Genomic DNA, 14,655 nt, shown 5'->3' on the forward strand with positions numbered 1-14,655 from the left:
TTGCAGACGTTGCTCACAGCTATATCAATGAGTGCCATAGCAACGAACGGAGTTGTCCCAGGTACATTGTTTGTTTGTATTTTCCAACAGCAAAATGTAATATGCAGCTGCAGTTTTGAGGAAGAAACAGAGCACTGCTTTTTCATTCACTACAGACCTGCATTCACTACAGACCTGCAGTCATTCACATTTGATCAACAACCTTACAAAAGCTACTTGCTTTTTGTTGTTGACTACACTATTTATATTGCACAGTGTTTCAAATAGGGGGAAGACTAATCAATTATTCACGTTCTGTCAAATCAATAAAAGCATCTCACCTCTCACTTCACAGCATTTCATTGGTCGAACAAAAAATGTAAAAAGAAAGAAACAGGAAATGATATAGTAATTAAATTAATGCGTACCATTTATAAGCAGTTGTTGAATTCCAATTTTCACATTTCCTTGAAAGAATCGCCTTAAGCTTAATGACTAAAAAAACAGGCAGACATCCATTTAAACCAAAGTTAATGTTTTATTTATTTTCAAAAATGTTTCTCTCTCTCTCCATATTTGTAGAACTGCATGCTTGTATTTAATACACTGTAGAACCGCACAGAAAGACAATTTGTACACTGATGTCCTGTGCACTGAATGGAAGATGCTCTAGGTTACACAAGCTATTAATTACAATGATATATTTATTATCAGTTGGTTTTTGCCAATGTTTTATCAAAAACAATGTTAAAGTCTAATCTGAGTACATTTTTTCAAAGCTGGCGGCTCCTACTACATGATCTCTAGATCTCTGGGTCCAGAGTTTGGAGGAGCAGTGGGTCTCTGTTTCTACCTGGGAACCACCTTCGCAGGATCCATGTACATACTGGGCACCATAGAGATTCTGCTGGTACGTTACTTCTCTTGTAGACAAGAATCCAGCCTTTCATACCTTTTATTTATGACACCTGCACTGTCTCTCTGATGTCTCTCTACTGCCAGACATACATTGTTCCAACGGCAACAGTGTTTGTAGCCCAAAGTAAAGAAGGCGAAGGCCTAGCAATGGCCAACAATATGCGTGTCTACGGAACATGCTGCCTGATCCTGATGGCACTGGTTGTGTTTGTCGGGGTGAAGTAAGTATCCACGCACAAACAAACATACACACAAACAACAACGCACAAGACTCGCATTTATTCTCCTCTCTATCTGCAGATATGTTAACAAGCTGGCCCTCGTTTTTCTGGCCTGTGTGGTGCTCTCCATCATGGCCACATATGCAGGAGTCATCAAGACCGTCATTGAACCGCCAGAGTTTAAGTGAGTTACAAACAGCCTAATAAACATCTTGCATTAGGCATTGAGATATTTTCTCAAAAAAGTACTCAGGGTCACTTAAAAGACTTAAAAGACTGAAGTAAGAATAAGTATCTTGTTTCCATTATCTTGAATGAGCCAGGATGAGTTTCATGTCTACCATAGGTTCTTCTTCAGGCTTTGAGGGGGAGCGGGAGGTATATTCAGTTGGTTGGAATCTGCAACATCATGCCACTAAATCTTACACACTTTAGTGAACACTTGTTGAGACAGTAAAATATCAAATATAGTTCTTTTTGTTTGACCAACAAACCCAAACCTTCCATTTTCTGTCAATATGTCAAGAAAAAGTAGCAAATTCTCACAACTGAACTGATGGTGCTAGGACATGTTTGGCCGTTTTGCTTGAAAAATGACTTTAACCCAAATTATGAATTGCTGTAAGTCATTTATTTCTCAGAAAAGCCGATATCCATCTACCACAAGCTTCTATGTATACTACACTTTTGTCTCTCCTCTACAGTATTTGTCTATTGGGGAACCGTTCTCTGAAGAACGACAAGTTTGAAACGTGTGCAAAGACGGAAATCGTGAAAAACAACACTGTGACCACCGAGCTCTGGAAACTTTTCTGTGACAGTGAATATCTCAACGCCACCTGTGATGAATACTTCACCTTAAACAACCTGACAGAGATAAAGGCCATACCTGGGCTCCTGAGTGGAGTTATCAAAGGTGAGAAGGACACAAGAAACCATTCTTAGCTTTACTCTACCTCCTCCATCAACCCAAAATCCAAAAGCCAGTTTCAGGCCAATGTATCCTGATTATCCACAAGGAACTATAGGAACTATATGACCAGATTTCCATGAAGTTTTAATCCTAATGTTCATGATTTTTATGTGCCTTTCTTTCGATTAGACAATCTGTGGGGTGACTATGGTCCAGTTGGTATGGTAATAGAGAAGGAAAACCAGCCTTCAGTACCAGCCCAAGATAATGATAATGATATCAAAATGCCCTACGTCTTCAATGACATCACCACCTTCTTCACTCTGCTGGTGGGAATATACTTCCCCTCTGTCACAGGTAAATGATGAAGATCAGAAAGAAACTGAAATATCAAAGATTAAAGTTACAATGAATAAATTTGATGGCTTTATGTGTGCAATTTGTGATGACTGACTCTAATTTGCACGCATGTGTGTTTATTTCAGGTATAATGGCAGGCTCTAATAGGTCTGGTGATCTGAGAGATGCCCAGAGGTCGATACCAATAGGAACCATAATGGCTATCCTCACCACGTCTTTCATTTGTATCCTCTAGACTCTCTCTGTATTTTGATTTGTGTGTGCTATGATGTCACAGATGACTGTTAATAAGTATCTACATTGTGCAAGCATTTCCATCTTAACTGCAGTGTCAGACATTTCCTGTGTGATCATGTTTGGAGCCTGTATTGAAGGAGTGGTGCTCAGAGACAAGTATGTAAATGTTTAATTGACTTCCTACTAGGGCTGGATATCGTTAAAAAAATTACGATACCAGTACCATTCCAAGTACCCTTAAAGTGATACTGATACCAAATGAGTACTTCATTCATTACCCATCGCATTAAATCGAAGAATGCTTGCATTGATTGGCTGTGACCAAGTCCGTACAAGTAGGCATATTTTCTAGTTCTGGGTGCAAAAAGGATCAATGGCAGGTAATGTTTCACGAGAGACATGTTGATACTACTTGGCATCGATTTATTCGGTCGATACCTTAAAGGTACTGAGGTACTGAGTGCCAGCCCTACTTCCTACTCATTGTAACTACAAAGAAAGACAAATGGTGACATACTGGTATTCTACAGCTTATTATGGTTGATCAGAAGTTTAAAAAAAACAATTAAAAGGAATCATTTCAGGGCACATTATGACATAGTAGAGAAATGTATGTTGTATAAAAAATGCTGTGTAGACACAGAGTATGCAAAATGTTTCAGGTTTGGAGAGTCCATAAAGACGAACCCAGTAATTGGTATCCTGGCCTGGCCGTCACCCTCAGTAATTGTGATTGGCTCATTTTTCTCCTGCTGTGGGGCAGGGCTTCAGAGCCTCACTGGCGCCCCCCGGCTGTTACAGGCCATTGCTCGTGATGGCATTATCCCATTCTTACAGGTATGTGTCACCCAAATATAAAATGAATTGTGTTTTTTTCTTTACTTTTTCACTTACCTTGCCTCAAATGAGTCTTTGAAGCTTCTTCACATGCATCCTGAGAGTTTAGTTCAATTACTTTTTATGTAAATATGAAGCTATGGTAATATAGTATACACTGATTACAGCTCAAGACAATCTGCAGCTGCTACCAAGTAAAAGAATAATCAGTTATATGTACTGCCACGCCTTAATTAACAGCCTACTAAAGATAAACTATGCTTGGTTGTTCACTGTAAAAACTTTACTGGAATGATCAATGATTACAACAGCTACTAAATAACTTTTTGCGTGCCATCAGACTGTCATAAATATACCAACTTATACCAGCTATTCTAAAGTATGTTTTTTTCAAAACATGCAAGCGCCAAAGTATAGACACTTTTAAAAATTTGATTTAGTTTGCCAGCAACTATCAGGTAAGAGGAATTACAGGACAGTATCTAGCAGCCACTGTTCGGCCCTTGATGACCTTGTTGTGTTTACTCGATCATACCTTCTCTCTGCATCTCTTGTCATTGTCAGGTCTTCGGTCATGGGAAGGCTAATGGGGAGCCCACCTGGGCTTTGCTACTGACAGTTGGGATCTGTGAGATAGGGATCCTCATCGCATCTCTGGATAACGTGGCCCCCATCCTCTCCATGTATGTTGTTAACTGTAGAAAACACAAATTACCCCCAAAACTCTTCATCTCTTTCAGTCTGTGGTACTTTTCTTGCTACTTTTTGCATAAATGTTGCACATTTCATCACAGTCCTTCTTCTCTTTCACTTAGATTTTTCCTCATGTGCTATCTATTTGTCAACCTGGCCTGTGCTGTTCAGACTTTGCTCCGAACCCCCAACTGGAGACCTCGCTTCAAGTTCTATCACTGGTAAGAGCTGAACTCAACCAAATAAACCCAGCTAATTTTAGTCATTATCTCTGTAATTATGGCAGTAAAACAGAGTTTTACTGCCATAATTACAGAGATAACGACTAAAATATATATATATCAATAAATATAATAAGATATAAACTTTCCAAAGTTTTGAGTAATGTGTGTGTGTGTGTGTGTGTGTGTGTGTGTGCGTGTCCTGCAGGACTCTGTCTTTCTTAGGGATGAGTCTGTGTCTCTCGCTCATGTTTATCTCCTCTTGGTACTATGCCCTGGTTGCCATGGCGATAGCCGGTTGTATCTACAAGTACATTGAGTACAAAGGGTGAGTCTAAGTGCTTTAGGTCAAGAGAGAGAGGTCAAGTTAAAACTGCTTTCAACTCTCCATTTGTGCTATTGCCCTAGAGAAAATAGCCACTCTTTTTGATGTGTGAAAATACAGTAGTAAGTTTTGTTTCTGAAGTAAATAAATGAAGCATCAGTTCACTGAAATGTATCAATTTTAAGTGACAAACCTCTCCAAAGTAAGAAGTTAAACTCTGACCTTTTGGCTGCAGGGCAGTGACAGAGTGGGGAGACGGTATCCGAGGTCTGTCCTTAAATGCTGCACGGTATGCACTCATACGTCTGGAGGAAGCACCGCCACACACCAAAAACTGGAGGTGAGTGTTGTGATCCTCTTCATAACAAGTCCTCCTGTTTAAAAAAAAAAAATCAGAAAATAGTGAGAAGTAGTCCAAATAGCTTGTTTTCTCCAACCACTCCACAATCCACTGTTTCTTATTGTATGTATTTTATATTTCAGCCATGCTTTTTATGATTTCCACCTGCTTCATATATCGGTGGTTTGGATTAGAATGATAAATATTTCATTACTGACACTTATATATCATTACTTGGACTGTGTCTCCCCCCAGGCCTCAGCTGCTTGTGTTGTGTAAGCTGGACTCGGACCTGGCGGTGAAACATCCTCGTCTGCTGTCCTTCACCTCGCAGCTCAAAGCAGGGAAGGGACTGACCATCGTCTGCTCAGTGCTGGAGGGAACCTACATGACCCGAGGGAATGACGCCAAGACTGGAGAGCAGGTTTGTATATAAACATACACTGTTGCCAAGTGCTTGCTCATGTGGGAGTGTTAGATTTCTTTAAATTAAATAAAAGAGTACAGTCTAGACCTGCACTATGTGTAAAGTGCCTTGAGATGACTTTTGTTGTGATTTGGCGCTATATGTATAAATATTGACATACACAACACTACTTTACATCTCAAATGCACCAGTTTAACCATTTAACCTGTGTATTCTTATAAAATCCTGAAAAGAGATCCTGAAAAGCCAGCATATGTATTTAAAAGCTAATATGATGTTAAAGTAGCATAATGTTGTATTTAATATACTGAAAATAAATGTAAGAATTATGCTAATATAGTACAAAAGTATTTCATAGGGTGATGCTTTTCACATAACACTCAATTAGAGTGGATCACATTGAGTTTAGAGTTTGAAATTATGTATGCTTTATCTTCTGTGTAAAATCAAGTCATCATTGGTTTTGCTTGAATTTGTTCACATCATTAGTAAAGTAATCAGCAGTCAGTAAGCTTCACCTATTAACATTATGTTTCATACCTTGAATGTATACTCATTTACACTAGTTACAAGCAAGTAGACTAAAAGCTGCCAAATTTAATAAATGACAGCCCCACAAAATGATGCCCACATTTCATCAATGGAAACAATTCTCTTGTTTATTGTCCTCTCCCTGCAGAAACTTAAAGCAGCCATGGCTGCAGAGAAGACCAAAGGTTTCTCCCACGTGGTTGTGTCGTCTAACCTGCGAGACGGTTTCTCCCTGCTCATCCAGTCTGCAGGACTGGGAGGAATGAAGCACAATGCCGTCCTGATGGCTTGGCCAGCAGGTTGGACAGAAGCCCGGGACGCCTCCGCAAGAAGGAACTTCATAGGTAAACTACGCAGGAGCATGTGGTGAAATAAAATCATTGTATTTTCAGCGCATTCATTTAGTCTCACCTTTGTAATTGATATATTTACACACTACAATGCAGTTTCACTTGTGTGTGGAAGTTTACCTGAATCACGTGTCATAATTAATCCTCAAACAAGACACAATAAACCAGTTAAGTCTCCATTATTATGAAAATGATACCAAATGAGATGGTTTATCAGTTTAAACAAGATTTCAGGAGTTTGAGGAGAATGACTTTGAAAGGAGTTGTAGCTTTTATATGCAATCAGGAAACATGCAGAGGACATCTTTCTCTCCACAAGAGAAAAAACACAAGGCAGAGACTGCAGAGGGACATGGAACAGAGAACTAGTGTGGCTGTGTCCATGACATAGAAACAGCTGAAACATGCCCCATCTCTCTCTCTCCCTTCAGAAACAGTGAGGGAGACAACTGAAGCCCATCAGGCTCTGCTGGTTGCTAAGAACATCGACCATTTCCCTGGCAACCAGGAGCGCTTGAAAGGGGGAACCATCGATGTGTGGTGGATCGTACATGACGGTGGAATGCTAATGCTGCTGCCGTTTTTAATAATTCAACACAAGGTGTGACCCATCTTTACTTTGTTTACTTAAAGATTGTCTGTACTGAACAACACCTGCTATTAAAGAAAACCCATAACTGATAGAACATCTCTTATCTCTGCAGGTATGGAGAAAATGTAAAATGCGAATCTTCACGGTGGCCCAGATGGATGACAACTCCATCCAGATGAAGAAAGATCTCCAGATGTTCCTCTACCAGCTACGCCTAGATGCAGTGGTGGAGGTGGTGGAGATGGTGAGACTGGCTGCAATGAATCATTCAATCGCTCATTCTTCTACGTAGATAAATTAATGAGCCACAGGGAACACAAACTATGACAATATTTGTTTAACTTAATGATGTTGAAATTACAATGTATATTCTATTTGCCCCTAGCATGACAGTGACATCTCAGCGTTCACCTATGAGAAGACGCTGGTGATGGAGCAGAGGTCTCAAATGCTCAAACAGATGCAGCTGTCCCGCACTGAGAGGGAGAGAGAGGTACAGTGGTGCTCACATTAGAACTAATGTCATGCACTGTAAAAAAAAAAGTACATATTAAGTCAATATTATGTAGATAAATTAAAGGAAAGAAGAAAAAGCTTGTAGAAGTATGATTTACTCTATAAAACTGCTTTGTACTCTCTTTGTGATCTACTGTGCTGCTGTTGACCTTTGAACTCTTCCCGTGACCTAATGCTCATGTTGCAATTGGACCACATGGTCAGATTCAGAGCATCACAGATGTATCGCGCGGCTCCATAAAGAGGAAAAAGCCATCAGGTGTCCTACAGCCCACCAGGATGTGCATACCAGAGGAAGAGGTAGCCATGGCAACCCAATGAAGCTATCGCTTCATCCATTTATCATGCCATCCTTTTCTCGACATCATCATCATCATCCTCTCATGACGACTACAGTGTTTAAAGACAATGAGCTCTTTATTTAACTCCACGTTTCAAGTTCCTGTAGATGCTGCTGGCACAAAGCTGCCACTAGAGGAAGACAAACTCCTCACTGACTGCTTTTAAATGTGCATCAGAATCGAGTCTGATGTTTTTCAGGATTACTGACCATGACTGTTCACTCTCTGGGACAGTAGTATTTTCTGATGAAAATCTTTCTGCTCCATTCAGTAGGAGAATTAAGATTATGGTTTCTTCTTGACAGAGTTGGAACTGAACATAGATAATAATGTTATGGATCATGTTCCTCTCTGATTCAGGATCATCATCCTGTTGTTGCCATCCCGTAGCGTTTCATCATCTTTTCGTCGGTTTGGTTTTGTGGTTTTGTCTTTTAACACTGACAAGTTTAATATCAATAATAAATAATAATAGTAACTATTTGTATAAGATAAGATAAGATAAGATACTCCGTTATTAGTCCCACAATGGGAAAATTTACATTATTGCAAATGGAAAGTGGGGAGTGAAAATAGAAGAACATCACCAAAACGAATAAGAATATAGAACAATAACAATAAGTAAGTACAAAGGTAAATAATAGTAAAAATATCAGTTTGTCAAATTTGGGGGGGTTGTCTGACAATCAGCACTGTAGCACCTTTCATTCAATAAATGCAGCTCAATGTGCTTTAAAACAAAATAATTTACATTCACCAAGTATAAGACAAGAGAATAGGCAGTGCCGTTTCTGAAATGAAAGTGTTTTTGCTACATAGTTCATGCTAATATAATCAGTGATTGGATTGACTTTTTTCTTAATTGAAGTTAAAGTCACATGGAGTGAAAATTCCACTGATTTGACACAATAAAATTTATTTGGAGTTGGTGAGTACTGTGAAAAAACGTGTAGAAAGTCTTTGGTGGGTACAGAGTGAGCTTCGCGTGATCTGATAAATTGCCTCAAGTGATGTCACTTGGGTCAGCGTTGGTTGGAGCTGAAGAGTGAAAAAGGTTTAAAAATCTGGGTTTGTGGATTGGAAAGAAGTGGTTAACAGATCTTTGTAGCTCCTCATCTCTGCTTGAGGCGAAACATTTGAGGGTCCATTAGCCACTACTAGCATAACAGACCCGGATCTCTGGTCAAGTTGCATTGTGGGTAATGAAGGCAGCAGATTTTGGCAAGAGAGAAGAGCGTGTGGAATAAAACAAGATGATATTATGATGTTACTGCTGTGTTTTTCCAACTGACTTGTACTGTCATCACCATAAACCTGCCTCTCACCTCACCTGACCCTCATAACATTCACGAGTCCTCCTTTCCTTTCTCCTCATATTTTCATGTCCTTCATAACTATAAAGCAATATTTGATGCCTCAATCACATATTAAAGCTTGAGCTTCATGTAATATTAATTAGACATCACTCAGTGTGGTGAAGCTAACCTTGTGGAGTTTCTACCTTCTTTTTTTTTTTTTGTTAAGGCCCAGCTGATCCATGACCGGAACACGGCGTCTCACTCTACAAATGACAAAGCTTCAGGGACCACGCCAGATCGCGTCCACATGACCTGGACCAAAGACAAACTGGTCAATGAGAGGAACAGACACAGAGAAGGCATAGGAGTTAAAGACATGTTCAATATGAGACCGTAAGTAAATGCAGCCCTGCCTCTCATCTCCTGTTTATTCTTACAGTCGATAACATGTCGAATCTGTTTGTTTCACTTGAATGAGAAAGTTCATCATTGTCATTAATACGTGTTTTATGTGTTCATAGATGCTGCAATTGTGCTACATAACTACAAGATGTATTAGTGATGTGCAGTTGTAGCATGATTGTGGTGTCTCATTACAGTATGGAAATCTCAAATTTGACCCTCTATAGGACAGTGATCATAAAGGAAACTGACCAAAATAAGTTGATATAAATAACACGTGTCCACTCCCCTCAGATGGGTACACTACATGTACAAACAAACTGATCTGCTCCATCTCAGGAATTTCAGCGCTTACTTTGTCCCCTTAAGTCCATTAAATCATTTTCCTATTTGCCTGCATATTTTGCATATTTGAAATGCGACTTGTAAACAATGTTTGATGGCAGAAGAGTGCCGGAGCCCATGCAGTGCTTATTTTGCAAGAACCGACTGCATCTAGATCAGGGGGTGTCAAACATATGGCCAGAACCAGCCCACCTAGAGGTCCTGGATAGGTTTGGAAAGTATACAAATTTGCAGAGTCACTCCAATTTTTCTGCTGCTTCAGAGGTTTTTTTCCATACTGGCCAGGATACAGTTATCTAAAAAATAAACAATGAATACATATTGTGGTCATATTTTAATTAGCTCTGCTATAAATTTTATACTGCTTCAGTTTTTGTTAACATTGTCAAAAAAGTAATAATTCTACTTTATGGTTATTACTGATGTTGTACGAAGTGGTGGTGGTGTACTAGTGTGCATAATATTAACTGGTGTTCCTAATATTTTGCCCATCTCATGTATGTTAATGGAGAGGACAAAATATTAGGAACATCATTCAATATAATGCACCCTAACACACCACCATCACCCACTATGACCAGTAATATACACAAAAGTAGAATTATCACCTTCTTGACAATATCTGACAAAAACTGAAAATGCATAAACTTCATAAATGTAGAATTTATAGCAGAGCTGTTGTATGGGATTGCATTAGATTGCACAGGTGTACCTAATAAAGAGGCCAGTGAGCGTATGTTGAACATTAGATATAATATTGTTAAAATTGCACTCATTTTTCTTAAGACATCTCAGGCTGATCATCTGTTTTGTAAATAGATGGTTTATTATAGTAAAGTTGTAATATGTATATTATATATTATGTATAGGTTATTATACAATGGCTTTACTGGTCCAGCCCACATGAGATCAAATTGGGCTGTATGTGTCCCCTGAAGTAAAATGAGTTTGACACCACCTGATCTAGAGTGAAGATGCCAAGACAATAAAATCATCAAATTAGCTGACTGCCTCCTATCTTATCTTTGCATTAACATTGGATATTTTGTTTTTTTCTCCCTCAATCTAGTGAGTGGGAGAATCTGTAAGTGACTTTACTTTGCACTTTGCTTGCTTGCATGTGCATGAACCAGCTGTATGCATGTGTGTAAAGAATCATCACGCCAGGCTGCATGATAAAAAAAAAAATCCGGAAGCAGCGATCATGTGTCTACTGTGCTTGCCTACTAGATCATCAGATTGCTCATCACTCATACTGAGCTTCGTGTAGATGAATGATTCAGATTATAGAGAAACTTCCCCGATTTGGTCACGCATGGCAGGATGCTGTTCAGAACTAATTTAATTCTCTTTTTCATGTTATTAATCTAGCTCCCAGTCTAATGTGCGCAGGATGCACACCGCTGTGAGACTGAATGAGGTGGTGGTCAAGAAATCCCAGAATTCACAGCTGGTGTTGCTCAACATGCCGGGCCCACCAAAGAACATGAAAGGGGACGAGAACTGTATCCTTTTAAAGCTTATCAGTCAGTCAGTCAGTCAGTCAGTCAGTCAAATGTTGGCAGATTAAAGGACAGGTTTGCAGTTTTTCAAGTCTTTCATAAAACAGTACTTACATGCATTGACAGAGATTGCTTGGTTCCTCTTGTCCATATTGGCTGTGAATGAATCTCTACCTAAAGAAATTTCAATGTAAGAGAGATATTAGAGCCACAGTCATTGTTCTGTGTAAATGCATGTTCAACCAAAGCTAATAAGATGGTTTAGCAGTCAGTTTGACAAACTTCATCTTTAATATCTTCATAATAAGGCAGTACGAAGGAATTACATACTGAAAACATATGTTTGGCCATGTTTTTGGCTGGGTATCGGTACTCTATATCTTACCAATTACTGGGTTTGTCTTTTTGGACTCTCCAAACCTGAAACATTTTGCATACTCTCTGTCTACACAGCATTTTTTATACAACATACATTTCTCTACTATATCATAATGTGTCCTGATGATAATGATACCTTTTATAAGCTGTAGAACACCAGTATGTCGCCATTTGTCTTATTTGTCACATTGAACATGTCTAGAATAAGCAAACACAGCTACTTTTAGAGCTAAAAGATTTCTTGAATTACTGTTACAGCACATACAGGTTTTTAAAGTTACTTATTTTTACTCCTTAGTCAAACAGTTAGGAGCTACTTTTAGCCTCAGGGTGTTTTTTTAATGTATCTGTGATGTACACGCTGTATGTACTTAACCAGAGCGTGTCTCTCAGACATGGAGTTTCTGGAAGTTCTAATGGAAGGGCTAGACCGCGTCCTGTTGGTTCGGGGAGGAGGCAGAGAGGTCATCACCATCTACTCCTAGCACCAAGAGGTTCCTAATGTTCCTTTGGGATGGCACTGGAGGAAAACACGGTTGAACAGTGGGACCCCAGACGGCCTGGGGATGGGGGGTTGACAGGAAGGCATGGCTTCATCAAGGCAGGACATGGGTAATGGTGTTAGACAAAGGAAGCACAGAATAAGCCCTCAGTGAAAGTTCATGCTTTGGAGGACTGCGGTTGCTTTGAAGGTCAGGGGAGTCTGCCTGCAACACAGCCTGAGCTCAGTGCATCATCTGGGGACACGGAGGGCTCAATACACCCCATCCTCCTGGGGCTACTTAGCTTTGCCACATCTTTACATTGTAAGATGACTTACTGTGGAGATACTCTTTCCTCACATAACCTGTGTTTTCTGAAAGGCATGTAATTTCCATTTAACACATTTTATCGCTTCACCTGGCACTACAATCAGCTTTTTGTCATTTTCAGCATTTCACTGAATTTGGTAGGAATTTTAATAAAGCTGACAGTGTCTTTACTCATGTCAGTGCTGCTTATGACAAGCACTAACTCTGGAATCATGGGATCAGTGGAGCATGGTTTTAAGAAATTTTATTTCACAGAATATCACATTTTCCTCACATCGCTGCATCCGAAGTTGAAGCCATTCCATTGCTTACTATTAGACACTTTAAAGGGCAAAGGTGGCAGTATTGATTGCAAATAGTTTTGATTATTTTGACCAACTGTTTGTCACAGATAACATTAATGTGCCAAAGTATGATCAAAAAAGAAGAGATTGCATAAATGTAACAAAGGAACAGCAATGGCTATAATTTTAGTCAATTTTAGTTGAGTTAATGATGTATTTGATTAATTGTTTTTGTACTGAATCTGTACTGTATAGTATGTTTCATTTAATTTAACTTTTTTTTTAACTCCAGCTGAGATACATTCATCTGCACTGTGTCATGTGTTAGTTCAACAAGAACAAAATACATATTAAACAAACAAAAAGAGTGCACCAGAGTCTTGAAGTCTGATTCTTTAGTCTAATATAAATGATATCATTCCATATGTTTTAATGTGATTAATAGAAATGAAACTGTTGGAAATGGGACACTTGGTAAGATATTTACTTCACCCATCCATCCACCACAACCTACTATCCAATACTTTTTTGCAGTAAGAACAACACATTTCTCCCAAGAAAGATTTGGTTTTGATACTCAACACACATTTTACATTACAGGTACAATTCAATTCCCCCTCCACTCAAAGAAAGACAACATTTCACATATCATCTACAAGCATGATTTGTGACATCACAACTAGTTTGGAGACAATCATGGTCCAGAATGAAACTTATACAACTGTGATGTGTACAGTAAACCTGAAACATCCAATGCACAGTAGAGCACAGTAGTACAATCAGTAGATGCTGTACACAACACTTAGTTTTTACACTTAGTTTTATCCATCAGAGTACAATATATTTATCTCTATCAGAGCTTTAAAAAGATCATAGGTCTATAAAATATAACTCACTTAAAGAGCTTGAGAGCTTAGCGTGTGTGCTGGATCTGGAAGGAACCTCCCCTAACGTGACACGAAACGTCTACATACACATACAGACAAAAGGCAGGAAACATCAAAGCAGGGAGTGGGTGTACAGAGGAAATGAAGCTGACTGACTGTATTTTGATCAGTGTGATTTCTCTGATTACTCTCTTTCTCCTCTAGCCTTAATTCGCCTTTCTGTTTGTTGAGCCACACTGTAATGAGAGTGTTTTTTAAAAACATTTCACTCTGACGCATGTTCAGTTAGTAGCTGAAATTTAATGTGTCAAAAATCTGGGGAAAAAATGAAAAAATCTTCTTTTTCTTTCATTTCAGTACTGGTAATTGCATGCCTAATAAATTAAACATTATTGATTTCTAACATATACATTAAATTATTTTGGTAATGATTTATTTAACAGGTCCTTTTATAGAAATTTCCTGGAAAGTTAATTTCTAGGACATTTTACAAAGTACATTTTTGTACAAATTATAAGAACAAACTGAAGATATTGGCTCATAGTTGTTAACTACATATTAGTATATTACATTCTTAAAAACTCTATGATGAGTATATTTCCTCTATACTACCAGATTATAAAACCCTTTCATTTCAGTACTGGTAACTGCATGCATAATAAGCTAAAAAATATTATTTTACAGGTCCTTGAATTTTATTGTAATATCCTGGAATTTTTTGGAGTATTTTGCAGGTTTTTAACAGTTTCAGGACATTTTACAAAGTGAGTGGTGCCATAAAATAAATATATAATATATATAAGAAATAAACTGATGATGTTGGTTTACATAGTTGAAAATTTGCAAAAACTCTTCAGCTTTCATATTAGCATATTACATTCTTAAAAACTCTATAACAAGCACATTTCCAGCATACTACGAGATTATATAACCCTTTCAAAGAAAT

General features: G+C 38.5%; 1 protein-coding gene across 1 annotated transcript in view; it reads left to right on the forward strand.

The window, feature by feature from the left end:
• Positions 1 to 12,634, forward strand: part of LOC128369334 (solute carrier family 12 member 7-like) — a 29,440-nt gene extending 16,806 nt beyond the window's left edge. The window contains exons 5-26 of the mRNA XM_053330354.1: positions 7 to 61; positions 759 to 889; positions 982 to 1,118; positions 1,198 to 1,302; positions 1,823 to 2,034; positions 2,221 to 2,388; positions 2,517 to 2,615; positions 2,727 to 2,784; positions 3,291 to 3,465; positions 4,030 to 4,148; positions 4,281 to 4,379; positions 4,588 to 4,707; positions 4,940 to 5,044; positions 5,300 to 5,468; positions 6,151 to 6,346; positions 6,784 to 6,953; positions 7,057 to 7,188; positions 7,330 to 7,437; positions 9,326 to 9,492; positions 10,916 to 10,930; positions 11,218 to 11,351; positions 12,120 to 12,634. Coding sequence (XP_053186329.1) covers positions 7 to 61; positions 759 to 889; positions 982 to 1,118; positions 1,198 to 1,302; positions 1,823 to 2,034; positions 2,221 to 2,388; positions 2,517 to 2,615; positions 2,727 to 2,784; positions 3,291 to 3,465; positions 4,030 to 4,148; positions 4,281 to 4,379; positions 4,588 to 4,707; positions 4,940 to 5,044; positions 5,300 to 5,468; positions 6,151 to 6,346; positions 6,784 to 6,953; positions 7,057 to 7,188; positions 7,330 to 7,437; positions 9,326 to 9,492; positions 10,916 to 10,930; positions 11,218 to 11,351; positions 12,120 to 12,211 — 2,766 coding nt within the window. The 3' untranslated portion in view covers positions 12,212 to 12,634. The remainder of the gene's footprint in view (positions 1 to 6; positions 62 to 758; positions 890 to 981; positions 1,119 to 1,197; positions 1,303 to 1,822; positions 2,035 to 2,220; positions 2,389 to 2,516; positions 2,616 to 2,726; positions 2,785 to 3,290; positions 3,466 to 4,029; positions 4,149 to 4,280; positions 4,380 to 4,587; positions 4,708 to 4,939; positions 5,045 to 5,299; positions 5,469 to 6,150; positions 6,347 to 6,783; positions 6,954 to 7,056; positions 7,189 to 7,329; positions 7,438 to 9,325; positions 9,493 to 10,915; positions 10,931 to 11,217; positions 11,352 to 12,119) is intronic.
• The last annotated feature ends 2,021 nt before the right edge of the window (positions 12,635 to 14,655 follow it).

Source organism: Scomber japonicus, chromosome 12 (assembly GCF_027409825.1).
Source record: "Scomber japonicus isolate fScoJap1 chromosome 12, fScoJap1.pri, whole genome shotgun sequence".
NCBI classification, from domain to species: Eukaryota; Metazoa; Chordata; class Actinopteri; order Scombriformes; family Scombridae; genus Scomber; species Scomber japonicus.